The following is a 16681-nucleotide window of genomic DNA, read 5'->3' as shown; positions in this document are numbered from 1 at the left end:
CTTCACCTGAGTGGGGCAGTGGAGACTATATTAGCCTTCACCTGCAGAAGGGTTCCAACTGCGGGCTCTTGTCAACCACAGCCACCTTGAGCTGCTCTCAGCTGCTATGGCTATTTCCCCAGTGGCTTTCTTTATAATATTATATTATTGAATTGATACTGCTAATACAATAATGTGGAAGTAGCATTTTACTGTTGTAGTTGGCTGAGGTGGAGCTCATTTTGACTACTTTGTCTAACTGTATTGTAGTTTAATATATAACAATGCATCATATTTTACAAGCTGATCCAATGTTTTGGTTGTGAAACTGAAAAGTAATTCATATCTATAGTTCTTGACTTGTGTTGAATTGTGTTTTTAGCTGTGTGTATATTGACAAATGACACCATGGCATCTTAATACAATTCTCATATCATTTACCATGACAATAGGACATAAACATAAAGAGTCATCGTTTTTTCTACCAAAAATAAATAGTTTATTGTACATCATTTAATAATTATAAACCACAGTATTTTGGAGCAGTCTCAGTACAGTGCCAAACAACTGGAAAACAAGGTGTTAGAATAAACTAGAGTTATTTCATACAGTAAATGTCAGACATTTAATTATTTGATCAGTGTCTTCAGTAATGCCCTGTTTTCTGATCTTGCTAAAACAATCCATCAGAGCAACAGCACAGTACTGAACAGCGTATGTAAACGCACACACACAGAAATGATAAACATTCTGCAACTGCTGTTTAAATGTCCTATATTCATCTCTCTAGAATGAAATAGATATGTACCTCTTTGTCATAGATTGGCTCATAAATCTGACAGGCTTACTGGCTCATATACTTATTAACAGTCTTTTGATAACAATAACAAAACATCTCACATTGTCTTTGAAGCATTTACGTATTTTTGGTTGAATAATCAAACACCTCTAAGTAATCCTTAAGTGTCTGTTTATTTCTTGGGCTTGGTTTTTGGCTGGGCCTTGAGTAAGCCATTCCTATATTTCTCAGTCTGGTAGACATCTGACTCGATGGCCTCGCTGGAGTCGTTCAACGTTACGTATACATTCCCGTTGACCTCAGTGACCTTGTGAATCCTCTGTTTGACTCCCTTGGAGCGCCAGTGTGTTCTCAGGGGTTTGACCGTAGGATCATCCACAGCCTGGTAAAGCCCTTCCCCTTCTGCTAGTGTGATCTTGTACTTGTGCCACGGACACACGATACACAACCGCCCATTAAACTCCTGATGTTGGCACAGCATGAAGGTGATTAGAGAGATAAGACAGTAGCAGCTATAGGGTCAGTAGTTGGTTTGAAAAGAAAACTTTTAAAAACTATGTTATACATAGGAAAGCTTGAAGAGCTTTTGCAAAGAGTTGACAAAAAATAAATGGATTATAAGCATTAAACGGATATTTCACGGCATTATGCAGAGAATATATAATTTACCTCAATGTCTCCATACTGTAATGCACCGCCTGAATCTGTAAGTGGAAAGACAAGGGTCATTATAGGCCTCAGTGTTTCAAACATGTGATGAGGCATGGCAGAAATTAAATATCACACTTCAAAAAATAATAATAGGATGATGAATGTCAACATCTTATTAAATGTTTCAAAAGGAAAAAACTAAAGATGAGGACAGGCTTTACAATTATAGCTTCATGCATTATGTCAACACAAACAACACACACACAGAATGCTTACGATAGCAGTGCTTGTCCATTGCATGAAGCTGCCCCTGGTGGTACAGGACCAGTATATCTCTGCATCCATTCACCGTCTTAGTCACGCGCCCGGCCTTGACAACATCCTCCTTCTTCCCGATGAAGTGGGAGGCAGGGTGAGGTGAGGAGGAGGAGGAGGAGGGAGGGGGAGAGGGGGAAGAAGAGGAAGTCTGAGAAGTCTCCTCCTCAGAAGACATGTTGATCTCTTCTTACAGCAGGTTTCCTGGTATGAATAAGGTTTCAAGGAAATGATTAAAAGCAAAATAGATAAAGGGAAGGAAATCTATTTAGGATATTAATCAAGAGAAGGAACTGAGTTGTGTAGGTTTAAAATGTTCATAAAAACATGCAGTACAGTATTTGTTAAGTTTCCCTCCTGACTTATCCATCATTTTATATCTCTGTCACTAAACCGGGTTAAGATGCTGACCTGTGAATCCCAATCAGCTATACACTGATGAACAGAATATGTTTAATGTTGCTGCAAGGTGTTCCAGATATTTTGAACATCTGCTTCTTTCATTTAAAATGTAAGAAGGAGAGGAGGAAAGAAACACATAGGCGATTTTAGCATTGCATTCACAGATTTCTGAAGGGTAGTAATTTACAAACTGCATCTCTTGATTTATCAGAAAGAAATGTGAGTGAGTGACTGAGATTAGAAAAGAGTGAGAGTCAGTCAGTGCCACAGAGAGAGAGGGGAAGAAAGATACAGACAAAAAAAACAACTTTGTAACCTCATCAGAATCTATTTCATGCAGCCCACAAACTATTTCAATGTAGCCTTAGTCCAGATTATATGGTTGAGCCTGTCATAGTCTGCGGTTTCCTCCAGGGATGCACTGGTTTAACCTGCAACGTTTTTCTTTTAATGTAAAAAAAAGCGTCTTGTTTCTACAACATTTATACCGGTTTTAGATTATGGAGATGTTTTGTACATGCACGCCTCTGCTCAGTGCCTTCATATGCTTGATGTAGCTTACCATACATCCTTAAGGTTCATCACAAATTGTAAAGCTCTGACTCACCACTGTGAGTTGTACTGTCGGGTGGGATGGCTTGCACTGGCAACCCGTAGGCTCTCCCATTGGTACATCCTTACATATAAGGTGATTCTGGGTCTGCTCCCATAATACTTCAGTGTTTTTATTACGCAAAAACATTGTGGACAGTATTCACTGCATTCACAGGACTTCTTTGTGCTCTCTCTCCCAAAAACTCTAACAAAAATTGGGAAAAGGGCTTTTTGCATATTCTGCACCCTCAGCCTGGAATCTGCTCCGAAATGACCTGAAAATCAAGGAGCTGGTATCATTAAACACTTTTAAATCTAAAATGAAGGCTTTAGAAAAGCAGACTCTATGGCATGCCAATATTTTTAGCCCCCTTGTTGTACAGCTGACTCCCAGAAAAGTTCCTTTTTGTCCTCCCATTTGTCTTTAGATAGTTCTCTTTTAATGCAAATGTTAGTGCTTTTAGTGTTTGTGAATTGTATTTTATCTCTATTTGTGTCAATGTGTCTGCAACTTTGTGTTCTTGCTGCTGACCGTCTTGGCCAGGTCTCCCTTGGAAAAGAGGTTCTTAATGTCAATGGGACTAACCTGGTTAAAGGGACTATATGTAACTTTTAGAAAGTCCTTGTTATTAATGACACCGTTGGCCGTTAAGTGAACTGCAGTCAGCATCCTGTTGCTCGTGCGCGCACTCTGTATGAGCGAGCGATCATCCTGGGCATCAGCCGAAACAGTGACGTGACATTCCAATCTCCATGATACTTGCCATTTGCAAATTACTTCATCAGCTAACGTTAAGAAGCAAAACCGTCCAGAGTCCTTTACATAGAAATCAGTCCACAGGTTGTTATAGACAACCGAGAAAATCAGGGAAGGTCTCAGTTTTTAAGTTACTTTACAATCTGTTCACACACTTTCAATACAAAGCCATTAATACATGTAAATTGTTACATATAGTACCGTTAAATAAAAAATTTAAATCTCTCTCGAAATGTTTCCCTTGGCATTGAAAACTGGTATTTTTTTTAAAGAGATCTGAAAGTGATACCAAATGTTGTAATTCTGCACATACTCACTTCCAAGACCAATGAACAGACAGAAACACACCATAAACCATTCATGATTAGTAGTAGTTCCTTTTAACTTCAGCTCCTACATGTTTATGATTAACTGCCTGTTAACTGTCCATTTAAAGCATTAAACCATCTTACCTTTTATGTTGCCAGGTTACATCTCAGACACCTCTAGGTTCTGTACTTAGTCGCCATGGCAATCCTCCTCCTCACTGGTAGCCTGGCAACGGGTTGCTAATGAGTTTGGCTTCATGGGCGGGACGCGACACTTTATCTCTCTAAACTTACGCACACGACATGTCCTAGAGCTTTATCTGCATAAAACAGGCCGGCTAGACTTACATGACATGTATCAGATTATAAGATACACACCAGACGTCGTCAGCGTTTCAATTTTAGCCATGGTGTCTGGTAGGTTTGAGGAAGAGCCAATGTTGTGTGTTACGTTCAATGTTGTCCCCAGTGAAACACGAGCTGATGAACGAGATCCCATGACGTCCTTCCTTCCCCTTTATGACTTAAAGGTCCCATATCATGCTCATTTTCAGGTTAATGCTTGTATTTTGGGTTTCTACTAGAACATATTTACATGCTTTAATGTTCAAAAAACACTTTTTTTTTCTCATACTGTCTGTCTGAATATACCTGTATTTACTCTCTGTCTGAAACACTCCGTTTTAGTGCATTTCAACGGAATGGCAACGGAGCTGCGTTGCTAGGAAACAGAGTGGGTCCATGTTTACATCCTGTCAGCTGATGTCATTCACACACACTGCAACAGGAAATAAACTGAGTCACATTTGGTATGTTTACGTTTAAAACTGTGAAATGGTCTAAATATTGTAGATTTGTGACATCACAAATGGACAGAAATCCTAACGGCTTGTTTCAAACGCACAATTTCTGAATATGGGCTGTGTTTATTTCTCCATGGGTTGAGCGTTTTAATAGTTTAACAGTATTTATATAACACTTAAACCTTCTTTATAATATAAAAGACATGAAAATCTCACTTTTTACAATATGGGAACTTTAACATTGTTTCAATACATAATCAGACTAAACCATTAGGATATTTACCCCACTGGCTTTACAACATAGCCTACTGTATGGAGAGCTGGGAATGATGAACATGTATCTTCTGGATTTATTAATGATAAAACACATGGATTATTAATATTATTAGGCTACTTGAGTTATTATACATAATTTCTATTCGCTAATATATTGTATAGAGCACAGCTATACTAATGCTCTGTACAGTACAATACAATACTATTGTAAACTGACAATTTAGTTTAGGCCCTGAAAATAATAAATAATCGACAGGATAGATTGCATAAAAAGATGGATAGATATATAGATATTTTTAGATCGTTTTTTATTGCATTGTCTTATTTATTATATATTTATTATAGGATCTATGAGGGTAAATAAATAAGACAATGCAATAAATATTATCTATCTATCTATCTATCTATCCATCCATCCATCTAGTATTTATTGCATTGTCTTATTTATTTACCCTCACAGATCCTATAATAAATATATAATATAATAAATAAATATATAATAAATAAGACAATGCAATAAAAAAAACTATCTAAAAATATCGATCTATGTATCTATGTATCTATGTATCTATGTATCTATCTATCTATCTATCTATCCATATTTCTATGCAATGCAATCTATCCTGTTGATTTTTTTCAGGGGGTAAACGAAATTACCAGTTTACAATTGTACTGTATTGTATTGTATTGTACTGTTGCCGTGGTCTATACAATATATTACTAATAGCTATAAATTGTGTCAGATAATAACTCAAGTAGCCTAATAATAATAATAATAATCCATGCATGTTATCATTAATAAACCCAGAGATATGCATGTCCATCATTCCCAGCTCTCCATACAGTAGGCTATATGTTGTGAAGCCAGTGGGGTAAATGTGCTCCTGGGTTAGTCTGAGAAGGCTTTGTGTCTCAGCAGGTTTGCTGGTGGGCATTAAGCCCTCTGAGGGATTATCTCTCTTTCATGCTGAACTGAGCGTAAATTGACCGGCTGTCCTTCTGACATTCTGCATTTAAAACCAGATACAATTCTGCATCCTAGTTTCTGCCACATGTGTGCCTGTCTGCCAGTCCCAGCCTGTCTGAGCAGGAGTTGTGCAGCTCACACACAGCGCCCTCCACAAACCGTTTCGTCGCTATGGAGACCTACTTTGTGTACGGAAATAGTGATACTCCTCAAGGTAGCAGCAACTTTGTGAAAAATTAATGCATGTTGCCAGTTCAGTTCTGTGTTGTGTTCACTGGTGATTCAGGTACGTTTTTATTTTTATTCTTGCCATTTTGAAAAACCTTACAGCTTTTACAGTACAGTAATTTCATAACATAAAAAATATTTGCAAAGTTCAAGCACCTCATTGTTTCATAATGTATAGGCTCTTTTTTAATTTTTTATTATGACGTCCTTGTTTTATGATCTTTCTATCTGTGTAAAGTGTCTAGTGTTTAGAAAAGCGCTATATAAATAAAATGTATTATTGTTATTATTATTATTATTATTATTATTATTATTATTAATAATGTTTCTTTTGATTTAATTTAAATAATTTAAAAACCACAGCAACTTTTCATTTATTTTGAGGTGTCCCTACTCTGGACAGGAGTCAACAACCCACTTCCCCTTTCCCTCATGCTCTGTGGCTATACTGGCCATAAATGTAACGTAAACTACACTGCAGGTTGTCTTCATGTAATTAAATTTGCAGAATCAACAGTTGCTGAAACTCAAATCCCAACATATATTAGGGCCTGAAGGAAATAAAGACCTCTAGGAGGGGGATGATTTGAAGCGGTGTACTGTTTCATAAACACAGTAATGAACAGCACTCTCACCTTGTGCACGCATATGAAGAGGGTCTCATTCCAGTGCCATATGGCAGGACTATTGCAGCTGCCAGCCAATCTACTGTACAAGTCAAAGAAGCAACAGTTGCATGTCTGCGCCTGCTATATTTATCATATTTGCTATGACAGAAATGTGTGACCTGACTGCACAGTGCTGCCCCGGCTCCATCCTGACCTAGTGTCAAATTTCAGCATCATACCAGTGCTGTGTGCTTTGCCTGGCACCACAACTGTGCAGCGTGGTAGTAATGACACAGTGACCGACCATCAGTCTCTGACAGGGATCACAGAGGGAGAGTAAGGGCACACTGTCTTGGACAAAGCAGTGTAGGGAGCTTGTGTAATGGCGATTCCAGTTTGTAGTTGTTTTGTGTTATTTTCTGTTTGTTTAGCCTGTTGTCATAGAATTACTCTAGTTGTAGCCTACAGGCATTTCTTGCACGCCTTTGTGTGACCAACTGATGGAGAGACTAAAGCGACATGTCTGCCACTCCCAGGGCAGGTCGAGTGAAGTAAAAGAAGAAGAGAGAGAAAAGGAAGTGGAGGAAATGTCACTTTGCCTGTATGAGTGTCTGAGGGCCGTCGGGCTACATCGTCACTATGACAGGTAAGCTCACTCACATTACATCCAGTCTCACACTTGTCCTGTCCCCTCCTCCTCTGACCATCTGTTTCCTGTCCTTCAGGTTTACCTCAGTGGGTATTCATCGTGCAGCCCACCTTTCAGTGCTGACCATGGAGGACTATCCCATCCTGGGAATCCGCTCTATGGAGGACAGATCTCGGCTCTTCCATCTGGTCCAAATGGTCAAAACACTTGACCTTGAATATGATGATGGTTATGATGATGCTGTAGCAGATAGCAGCTTTACTTATGATGGTTGTGGAGATCCTGATGAAGATATATATGATGATGAGGATGTAAAGGGTGCTCCTGTGAGTAAGCTAAACGCAGCAAGTTTTTCCAAACCGTCATGCGTTCGCAGGCGGCTTGATTTCAGTCGTGAAGCCATCGAGCATCATCCAAAGCTATTTTCTCATCCAGAAGGCACAAGCCATAATAGAAATAACGTGCCAGGCCAGGGCAAAGGATCAGCCATACCTGTGCAGCTTGACACTGGAAGTGCTGTGGTATTTGTCTGCAAAGGCAAGAACAGCCACAGACCGTATGTCCAAAGTCATCAATCTGATCATCACACAGGAGCAAACACTGAGCCAAACTCTCGCACAAGATTATCACCAAAGTGTGTCTCATTCCACAAACCAAAACCATGCAGACCTACAACAGTGGCATCAAATAGGTTTAGCAACAAAACAGATGGGCTCAAAGATGGAAAAGGAATCTCTAGGAAGGAAAAACTCTCTCCAGAAATAAGCAGTAACGGAGCTACTGAACACACAGCTAAGCCAACACCTGTTTATGAATCAAAGAGAACAGCCGGCTACAACTACGGACTACCACTGAGTTCCCCTCCTGCTCCAAACAGAAAGTGAGTGTCATTTTAGATACATTTATTGAACATGAAAGACATTCAGAAAGTAATATGAAGTATCCAAATGGCTACAACACGTAGCCACACATTGAGGCAAGGTTTCCGATGCATGCACAACGTCTTTGTAATTTACATTCTTTGTATGATTGTGTCTCTTCTTTTGCATAAAGTTTGCATATGAGCATTGTTTCCTTTGCATGTGATCATCCTGATTTTGATTGTCTGTGATTGGTGTGTGTGTGTGTGTGTGTGTGTGTGTGTTGCAGGCAACCAGGGGGGCAGCGGATCAGTGTGTGTGTGAGGAAAAGACCTCTGACACGCACAGAGGACAGGAGAGGAGAGGCAGATGTGGTGACAACTCCAAGTGGAGAGTGTGTGATTGTCCATGAAGGCAAAGAGGCTGTGGACCTCACACAGTACATACTACAGGTAGATATAATGTCCAGAGGGGAGACGATGACAAATCAATGTTTTGTTATGTGTCAGTACTGTATAGGTACAACTCAAGATAGCAGTGTCTCCAAATGAACACACATTATCATCAAACTGTGATGATGTTCAATAAACTTTTAACAGATTAACAAAGATTAACTACTGCAATTGTGTATAGGGTGTATCATTACTTTTAAGGTCACCATGTCAGATCATTATGCCGTTGTTTTGTTTATTTTATGCTCTTTTGTCCCTGCAGCACAGGTTCTACTTTGACCAGGTGTTTGGGGAGGACAGCTCCAATGAGGAGGTGTATCGAAGAACAGCATATCCTCTGGTGCAGCACATGCTCAGTGGGTAGGTTAGCATTGATATAGCGGTATTTATGGAGGTGTGTACAGTATGTCATCACCCTACCATCCTTTCTATCCAAATACCCTAAAGTCCAAATGGGTCAGTTTGGGGGTAAGACGTACATGCTTGTAGGTAGTTTGGGCTTTGTGTTTCTACGAATCTGCGCTCCCTAACTATTTTTATTTGTGTTGTGTGTGCGTCCACAGAGGAAAGGCCACCTGCTTTGCATATGGCCAGACAGGTGCAGGGAAGACTCACACCATGTTGGGTTCTCCTGGGAGACCAGGCCTGTATGCACTGGCAGTTCGGGACATTTTTGCTCACCTCTCCACCGCACACATGCACTCAACCTTACTGGTGTATGTCAGTTTCTTTGAAATCTACTGTGGTCAGCTGTATGACCTGTTGGACCACAGAAAAAGGTGTGTGTTTGTGTCAGTATGTATGTATATTGTTGTGTTAAAAGAGATTTTTTTAGATGGAGTTGCTCTCAAAAAAGATAAAAAAGATGACCAGATAGCAAGTGATCAAAAAAACAGATGAATAATGCCCCAGTTTTCCATAGGGATAGTACATTTTTGGTAACATCATCATCAAATTGAAGCAATTCTTAATACTTGGATTTATAATAAACTCTAATTTTCTTCTCCCTCTTAACCTCTCTCTTCTTTCTCTCTTTCTGCCTTCATCAGGTTGTTTGCCAGGGAGGATGGACAAAAGGTGGTTCACATTGTTGGGCTGCGTGACGTCAGAGTGGACTCAGTCAGCTCCCTGTTGGAGGTTCGCCCCTTTCTTTAAATATTTCCTCATGTCTACACTGTGTCGTCAAGAGCTGGTGTTCTGATCAGAGAGTCAAGGATCTGCCATTTAAAAAAGAGAAAACAATTTAAAATTGTGAGCAATTGTTGACCAAATTCATGTCAGACAAAATCATTCTTCTTTTAAGTTTTAATTACATTTAAACTGTTTTTCCCCCAAATGACTTTGTTCCATGATATGATTAAACCTTGCCTGTAATATCTCATTTCTTTCTATTTTTGTCGTCAAAAGAAACACTCAATACTAGTACTTTTAGGTACTTAAGTTATCGGTGAAATATAATAGTAAATATCTATCTATAGCACCTCAGGTCAGGCTTACATCCTCACAGATGCACCAGCAGACTGTTGAGTACATTAAATACTTGAGATATTACCCAACAAGAAATGTTCTATGATTTTGTTTTTGAACAATCTCTCTCTCTCTCCCTTGTCTCCCTCCTAAAATCCTTTGTTGCCCTTACAAAGGTGATTTCACAGGGTACAGAGGAGCGCACACAAGGGATGAGTGGAGTGAACCCACTCTCCTCTCGTTCCCATGCCTTGCTTCAGATTCACACAAGAGACACAAACCAGCAGATTGCTGGAAGGTGAGTGACGGTTTTGTCTTTTCTCCTTAAAGCACTACCAGGGCTATTGTATAGTAGATCAGATAGCCCAGTAGCATTGGTGTGAAATGAACTATGAAAGGTGTGTGTGCTTGTAATGCGCCTGTAGGATGTGGTTTGTCGATCTGGCAGGAAGTGAGAGGGCATCAGATACCAAAGAACCAGACAGGCAGAGTCGTATGGAAGGAGCTGAGATCAACCAGAGTCTGTTGGCTGTAAGCCAAACACACACACACACACACACACACACACACACACACACACTCACTCACCCAGAGATCACACATAAAGTAAAAGACATTTATGAAGGTATAATTTTACACATTTTCTCATTTGTAAATTTGTTTTTTCTCAGCTTAAAGAATGTATCCGGTCCCTTGATCAAGAGCAGTCGCACACACCTTTCAGACAAAGCAAACTGACTCAGGTACTAAAACTTTTGTAACTTTTTGCTGATTTTCAGTGGTTCTGTTGTGTGTGTTAGTGTGTGTAGATACCATGGCTGATTTTTTTTTTCCAGTTTGATCAATCAACTCTCCTGTGTTTTGGACTACATTGTTCCCTTCCTAGGTTTTGAAAGACTCATTTGTTGGTGACTCAATGACGTGTATGATTGCCAACATTTCACCTGGTCATTTAGCAACGGAACACACACTAAACACACTGAGATACGCCGACCGGTAAGTGTGTATGCACAATAAGTGTGAGACATGTAATATGGGATATTAGCCCTAATGGATTTCATTCATCCCACTTTAAAATTGTGACTTGGGGAAACTTAAAATAGTATAGTGATTCCAGATACAAAGTTTATTTTTTCATCAGTGTTGACAACTTATTTAATCTTTTTTTAATTTTAATTTGAAAGTTGTGTCAGGGACTGTAGAGAGAGATTGTAATTAACAGTGACTGCTATTTGATTTGATTTTTCATAGGGTGAAGGAGTTGAAGGGACATGGAGGACTAAGACGAGGAAGAAGGAGCAAGACAACACCCTCCCCCAAACGTAACCTGTCCAACAGCAGCAGCAGCAGCAGTGGAAGCATCATTTTTGGAACCCGAGGGAAAAGTCCCCCTAAAAAGCCAAAGTTAGGGAGACAAAGAGAGGATTTTGGCTCCCCCACACCTACCGCAAGATTGACTACGGGGGGTGCAATTCTCTGCTCCACACCAAAAAACAGCAAATGGGAAGAGGAAACAAGTGCAAATGCAAGAAAGGGGATTGGACTTGAGCACATTACACCAGTCAGAGGTTGGCTAGGAATAGGTGATAAAAGGGAGAGGAGGGAGAGAGCAGCTGGGAGGGAAGGTAGAAGAAGAGAAAGGGATGGAGCAACTGGGGGCCACTCAGATGGTGACCAAAATGTTGTGGCAGGGCTGGTCGTGGGACAAGCAACAGATGACTTGTGGGAGGTACAGAGGGAAACTGGATTCTATCACAGAGAAAAAGAGAACCAGCAAAGCACCTTGAAAGGGGGAGGAAGGGAGGAAAGAAGATGGTTAGAGCAGAGAAGACAAGTGGAAAGCAGTAGAGACACATGTAGTGAAGTAGAAAGGCTAAGGGAAAGAGATTTACAGACAGTTGATGAAGGGGATAAGGAGAGGGAGAGGCATCTGAGACAGTATCACCAGCAGCTGCAGCAGTTTATGCCCTCATCAGCTTCTTCATCTGTCCATCTCTTCTCACCCTCTACATGTCCGTCTTTCTCTTCCTCTAATCAAGCCTCTCTCTCTTCTTCTGTCTCTCCATCTTCCCGTTCTTCTCTCCAACGCTCTTCTCCCATCTCAGTCTCTGCCCTTATGTATCATGGTTTGGAAGAGGTTTTAGATGCGTACAGAGCCAGGGTTGAGGTTAGAGCCGATGGTGACAGAGGACAGTCGACTTTCTTCCCAAGTGGAGAGATCTGCTTTCAAACTGAAACCTGTCCAAGTTACAATAAAAATAAGGATGAAGTTGGTGGTCATGGTGACTCAGGTGGTGTTGGTGAAGAGTGGAGGGTATCTAGGGAGGCAAGATTTAGACACGACAGAGGTGAACGTGAGAAGAGGTCACTGAAGACAACAGGAGAGGTAAGATTAAGGAGGGAAGAGTGGAGGCCAGCTGAGATGGAAGGAGGAGGAGAGAGGAGGTGGGCTTGGACGGCAACAACAGGGACAGAGCAGGCAGACACCATGACAGGTGCAATGCCAGCTGATGTAAAGGCTTTAGTGTCTTATAACTGTGACTCAGAAGAGAGCAGAGAAGTGGTTGAGGAAGGACTGGATGCCTCAGATGTCCCAGCTGACGGAGTGCGGAGTACTGAGGAGCGAGCAAACATTGACAGCAACAGCCTCTTTCACCGCCCTCCTGTTGAGTCATCCCATCAACGAGCTCCAGCAGAACGACCCCTCTCCCCAGCCTGTGTACATACCAACGCACTCCTGACCCCTAATAAACTCAGTGATCTCTCCCTGAAGTTAAAACATACCAGACGCACCTCAAACATCCTGTCTATACCACTGCAAAATGCTCAACAGGGAGTGCCATCCAGCAGCTGCAGAGAGAAGCAACCATGGTTTGCTGCGCACGCCGATAGAACAGATTTATCACTACCTCTCACTACTCCCATCACACAGAATATATGTGAAATACAAGCTGAGCCCCTTAACACATTATCTGAAAGCCAAGCTTACGCTATTTTACACAACCATCCAGAGGTCAAAGCCAAAATGTCTGTTTTACCTCAAGAGGAGACTGCAGATTCTTCTCTCAGCTACATCATGGACCCCATCAGCCTCTCCTTGCTTCAAGTGGACCAACAGGCCGCCACAGCCTCATTCCTACGAGGGGAACAGAGCAACACCTCGCTCTGTCCACTAGAGAATGAAAGGGGAGAAGATGACAGAAAGGAAGTGGAAAAAGAGCTTCTCACATGTGCGGAGATGGCGGGGAAAGTTGTGGTGGATGTGGACGAAGAATTTCGTCTGTCTCTTTTGGAGCTGCCACAAGCAAAGACAGTCTGCCCTCCCACCTCTGACACCATGACAGCTACAAATCACACTGAGCGAAGAAAAGACATGTGTTGTGCCACATATGACCATTGTGGAATAGGTAAGTGTGTGTACTAACTAGTGCATAAGAACTGGTATGCAGTGGTGGATGAAGTACCTGAAAGCCACACTTGAGTAAAAGTACAGATATCTAACCAGAAAATGACTTTAGTAGAAGTTAAAGTCACCTATTAGAATATTCCTTGGGTAAAAGTCTTAAAGTATCTGATATTTACTGTACTTAAGTATCAAAAGTAATTTTTCTTATATTAAATATATTAAAAATACAAATTTTCTTTCGGAAATGTAGTGGATTAAAAGTGAAAGTTGACAGAAATATAAAAACTCAAGTAAAGTACAGATTCTCTCAAAAAATAAGTACTGTAACAAAGTATTATTACTTCATTCCATTGCACCACTGCTGTTAAAAATGTTTTTTTAATCTTGTCCAGGTATGATGAAGCCTGCTGTCCCTGAGGTTATGCTGGTTTCTCTCCAGGACCAAGTGAACAACCAGAAGCCCCAAACTGCATCCCCACTTAAACCCTCTACATGTGCTTCTATGCAAACTTCTATCATGCAATCCATCTCATCCTCTGTCCAGCAGTCTGGGAACACTGGTTCACCCAGCTCACACAATTTTACGACAAATGGTGCCACCCACATGCCACCAGAATATGCACACCATATTCCAAACAAACTTGCTTTTTCCATTTCAACACCAAAATCACAAAGTGCTTTGGGCCAGTTGAATACAGTGCCAAAGCAGTGTCATTCAAACCATCACAACAACTCAAACATCTCACGCCAACCAAACGGTCCTATAGAATCAAATAGTCAAGAGAGCACCAGCAATCAGCAAATTACACCCATAATCTACCTGTCTATGCTGGAAGACTTGGATCACGGCCAGTAAGTACCTATCACAACTTCCTAAATGAGCGTTTGAGAGGCCAGTGCACATTATAAGGAGACATAGTATTACAAGTACAAATAATGATAATACCTAACTGTGTTTAGGTGATATTGAAATCTGGTTACATGCTAATGACATGATACAGAAATCATACAGACCTCTTTGTTGACAGATTTAGAAAACCTGCTGTGTATTTTGGAGTAATCACAATTTAGAGGTCATTCGTTTGAATACAATATTTCTGTCTTTCTTCTAATCCAATCCAATTTGAGGTGGCGTGTTGTCCAGGCCCATTGGGAGCAGCTTGAAGAGATGGAAGCTTTATGGCGTAAAGAGGGGACGCTTCTGTGCCAGCAACCTGATATGGTCAGAATAGATCACTTGTTAGCTCCTTCCTTTTTTTGTAAACTACATTTTTAAATTGATTACACTTTTGTATGTCTTCATCCTCTGTCTCTCTATCAGGCATTTGGGGATTATGTCCACAAGCTGGAGGATATCATGGAGAGAAAGGCTCGGTGTGTCCACAGCATGATAGCTCAGCTGCAGCCATATCTCGAGCCCAGTCAATCTAACCGACCACACAACCACGAAGAAAACAATCATGATCCAATTACTTGAATTAACTAAGTTAATAAGCAAGAAGCAGGAATATTTGCATTTTTAAGTGCAGCCTATACAGTACACTGAAGAAATTGCAGTTACGCAAAGCTGTGCTGTTTATGGGTGCACAATAAGTTTTTCACTGGCAACCCTAAACACAGTGTGAGTCAATATTTCTTTTATTTTATAATTTTTTATACATTTATTTTATAAATGTTGACGTGGTGTAAGCTTTAAGAGTTCACAGCTCATTGGACAAATATCACTTGACGTGTGTGACATCAAGAGATATGTTACAAGAGATGTTTTCCCAGTCAATTATATACCATCATTATATACAATAATTTATATATATAGATATATATGTTCATCCGATTGATGTGTGTTTGTTTCTTTGTGGGTTGTTTTTTCCTCTTAGATCCTTAGTGCTGTATGTTATTTCAGATGAGTATAGTATATTATGCAATTCTTAATTAGTTCTTTCAATCATGATTTATTAAGTTCACCTTAAAATGGAGATGTGTTACACTACTGTGGAAACTTGAATGACTGGTATTTAGAAATGAAGTTATTAACATAATAGCTGCTATTTATGTGCTGTATCTTTTCATTTAACCTAATCCAGCAGGGCTGTACTTTTGCAAACCAAGTCTTGGGCCAGGAGTTTCTCCTAGACTGATAATAATTTCTCAGCTTTGGTCTTGCTTGTTCTTTTCTTCTTAAAAACTGCTAACCTTGAGTGTTTTCATGAAAATCACAGCACATGATCATTTTGAGACATATTGGACTTGATCAGGGCTTTCAGTTTCCCTGGTTTGAGTTTTATCTTAATCTGTGTTTTACCTGCAACCCCACAGACTTTGTCAGTACTGAAGACCAGTTCAGCCTGATTAGGGCTGGTCTTCTGTTTAGCTATGGGCTTTACTAAAACTCTGACTCTAGAATGATGTTAGACTGAACCAAAGATGCATAATATTTTTTTATAACTTGAGCTGTTTACTTGGCAGATGACAAACTCTTTTCTAATGCTAGTCTATTTTTTTTGGTAAAAATTGCACTTAATTGTTTTTTGTTTTCTAAAGCAATGAGGCTATTTGGTGTATTTTTGGTTTTCAGTTAGTGTCATTGAAGCTAATTATCTTTTAAAAACACAGTTCTAAGGATTTAATGTTGAATTAAATTTGCTTGATGATCAGACGATGTGTTCTGTGTTGTGAAATATTTATTTCAGGTAGTGGTGATTTGATGATTAGGTAGTGCAGCTATGTTGATAGGGTGAATACATTAGTATTAACATCACCCCTGTTCTGGCATCCCTTCATTGGCTTCCTGTAAAATTCTGTATCAACTTTAAGATCTTGCTAATTACATTTAAGGCACTGCATGACCTCGCCCCCAGTTACATTGCTGATCTCCTTGTTCCATTTTTTTTTTTTTTTCCTTGTTTGATGTTTCTTCTTGTGTGTGAAGCACTTTGTAACGGTGTGTTTTAAAAGGTGCTATATAAATAAAGCTTTACTTACGTACTTACTATTACACCACCGTCAAAGAAACTCACACAACCTGTTTGGGCTCAAGAAATAAACAACTCCTTCTTGAACAGAAAAATTAAAGCATAGCCCATCACATGTATAGCCTATGATCTCACATCAACAATTACATATGGCTAAATATGGGAAAATCTTCAAGGAGAGGAAAACA

General features: G+C 40.1%; 3 protein-coding genes and 1 long non-coding RNA gene across 6 annotated transcripts; 3 read left to right on the top strand and 1 right to left on the bottom strand.

The window, feature by feature from the left end:
- Nucleotides 1-454: 454 nt before the first annotated feature.
- On the bottom strand, nucleotides 455-4293 carry LOC119492894 (Rieske domain-containing protein-like). 3 transcript variants are annotated; one of them, XM_037777767.1, is made up of 4 exons: nucleotides 3950-4293; nucleotides 1706-1948; nucleotides 1448-1482; nucleotides 455-1241 (listed from the first exon to the last, which is right to left on the bottom strand). In XM_037777767.1, exons 2-4 carry the CDS (start codon nucleotides 1920-1922, stop codon nucleotides 951-953), a joined length of 543 nt encoding a protein of 180 aa, XP_037633695.1. In that variant the 5' UTR covers nucleotides 1923-1948; nucleotides 3950-4293; the 3' UTR covers nucleotides 455-950. The 3 variants fall into 3 exon arrangements, with proteins under 3 accessions (XP_037633695.1, XP_037633696.1, XP_037633698.1); XM_037777768.1 differs by lacking the exon at nucleotides 3950-4293 and adding an exon at nucleotides 3815-3900; XM_037777770.1 differs by lacking the exon at nucleotides 3950-4293 and adding an exon at nucleotides 2156-3044.
- Nucleotides 4294-6016: 1723 nt separating this feature from the next.
- On the top strand, nucleotides 6017-7524 carry LOC119492900. The gene is made up of 3 exons (XR_005207865.1): nucleotides 6017-6137; nucleotides 7224-7333; nucleotides 7413-7524. It is a non-coding gene; the product is annotated as an uncharacterized LOC119492900 (long non-coding RNA).
- A 6-nt stretch (nucleotides 7525-7530) lies between these two features.
- LOC119493242 (kinesin-like protein KIF24) lies at nucleotides 7531-12487 on the top strand. The gene is made up of 11 exons (XM_037778396.1): nucleotides 7531-8216; nucleotides 8486-8648; nucleotides 8911-9008; nucleotides 9212-9427; nucleotides 9698-9785; nucleotides 10292-10413; nucleotides 10541-10646; nucleotides 10787-10858; nucleotides 11002-11111; nucleotides 11367-12308; nucleotides 12379-12487. Exons 1-11 carry the CDS (start codon nucleotides 7531-7533, stop codon nucleotides 12485-12487), a joined length of 2712 nt encoding a protein of 903 aa, XP_037634324.1.
- LOC119492870 lies at nucleotides 12305-16177 on the top strand. The gene is made up of 4 exons (XM_037777728.1): nucleotides 12305-13522; nucleotides 13914-14373; nucleotides 14650-14743; nucleotides 14843-16177. The coding sequence occupies exons 1-4, from the start codon at nucleotides 12538-12540 to the stop codon at nucleotides 14996-14998; spliced, it is 1695 nt and encodes a 564-aa protein (XP_037633656.1). The 5' UTR covers nucleotides 12305-12537; the 3' UTR covers nucleotides 14999-16177.
- Nucleotides 16178-16681: the final 504 nt, after the last annotated feature.

The sequence above is a fragment of the Sebastes umbrosus genome, chromosome 8, assembly GCF_015220745.1.
Source record: "Sebastes umbrosus isolate fSebUmb1 chromosome 8, fSebUmb1.pri, whole genome shotgun sequence".
Taxonomy (NCBI): Eukaryota; Metazoa; Chordata; class Actinopteri; order Perciformes; family Sebastidae; genus Sebastes; species Sebastes umbrosus.
The sequence above is the reverse complement of the archived record's forward strand: the minus strand, read 5'-3'. Positions and strand labels throughout refer to the sequence as shown.

What these genes read in the sequence shown, in the direction of transcription:
- LOC119492894 (XM_037777767.1), bottom strand. Translation starts at nt 1,922, where the DNA reads ATGTCTTCTGAGGAGGAGACTTCTCAGACTTCCTCTTCTTCCCCCTCT. An exon ending in AATGGACAAGCACTGCTATC is followed by an intron (nt 1,483 to 1,705) that starts GTAAGCATTCTG and finishes TTCCACTTACAG; the next exon opens with ATTCAGGCGGTGCATTACAG. An exon ending in TACAGTATGGAGACATTGAG is followed by an intron (nt 1,242 to 1,447) that starts GTAAATTATATA and finishes TGCCAACATCAG; the next exon opens with GAGTTTAATGGGCGGTTGTG.
- LOC119493242 (XM_037778396.1), top strand. Translation starts at nt 7,531, where the DNA reads ATGGTCAAAACACTTGACCTTGAATATGATGATGGTTATGATGATGCT. An exon ending in CCTCCTGCTCCAAACAGAAA is followed by an intron (nt 8,217 to 8,485) that starts GTGAGTGTCATT and finishes TGTGTGTTGCAG; the next exon opens with GCAACCAGGGGGGCAGCGGA. An exon ending in GACAAAGCAAACTGACTCAG is followed by an intron (nt 10,859 to 11,001) that starts GTACTAAAACTT and finishes TTCCCTTCCTAG; the next exon opens with GTTTTGAAAGACTCATTTGT.
- LOC119492870 (XM_037777728.1), top strand. Translation starts at nt 12,538, where the DNA reads ATGGAAGGAGGAGGAGAGAGGAGGTGGGCTTGGACGGCAACAACAGGG. An exon ending in ATATGACCATTGTGGAATAG is followed by an intron (nt 13,523 to 13,913) that starts GTAAGTGTGTGT and finishes AATCTTGTCCAG; the next exon opens with GTATGATGAAGCCTGCTGTC. An exon ending in TGTGCCAGCAACCTGATATG is followed by an intron (nt 14,744 to 14,842) that starts GTCAGAATAGAT and finishes TCTCTCTATCAG; the next exon opens with GCATTTGGGGATTATGTCCA.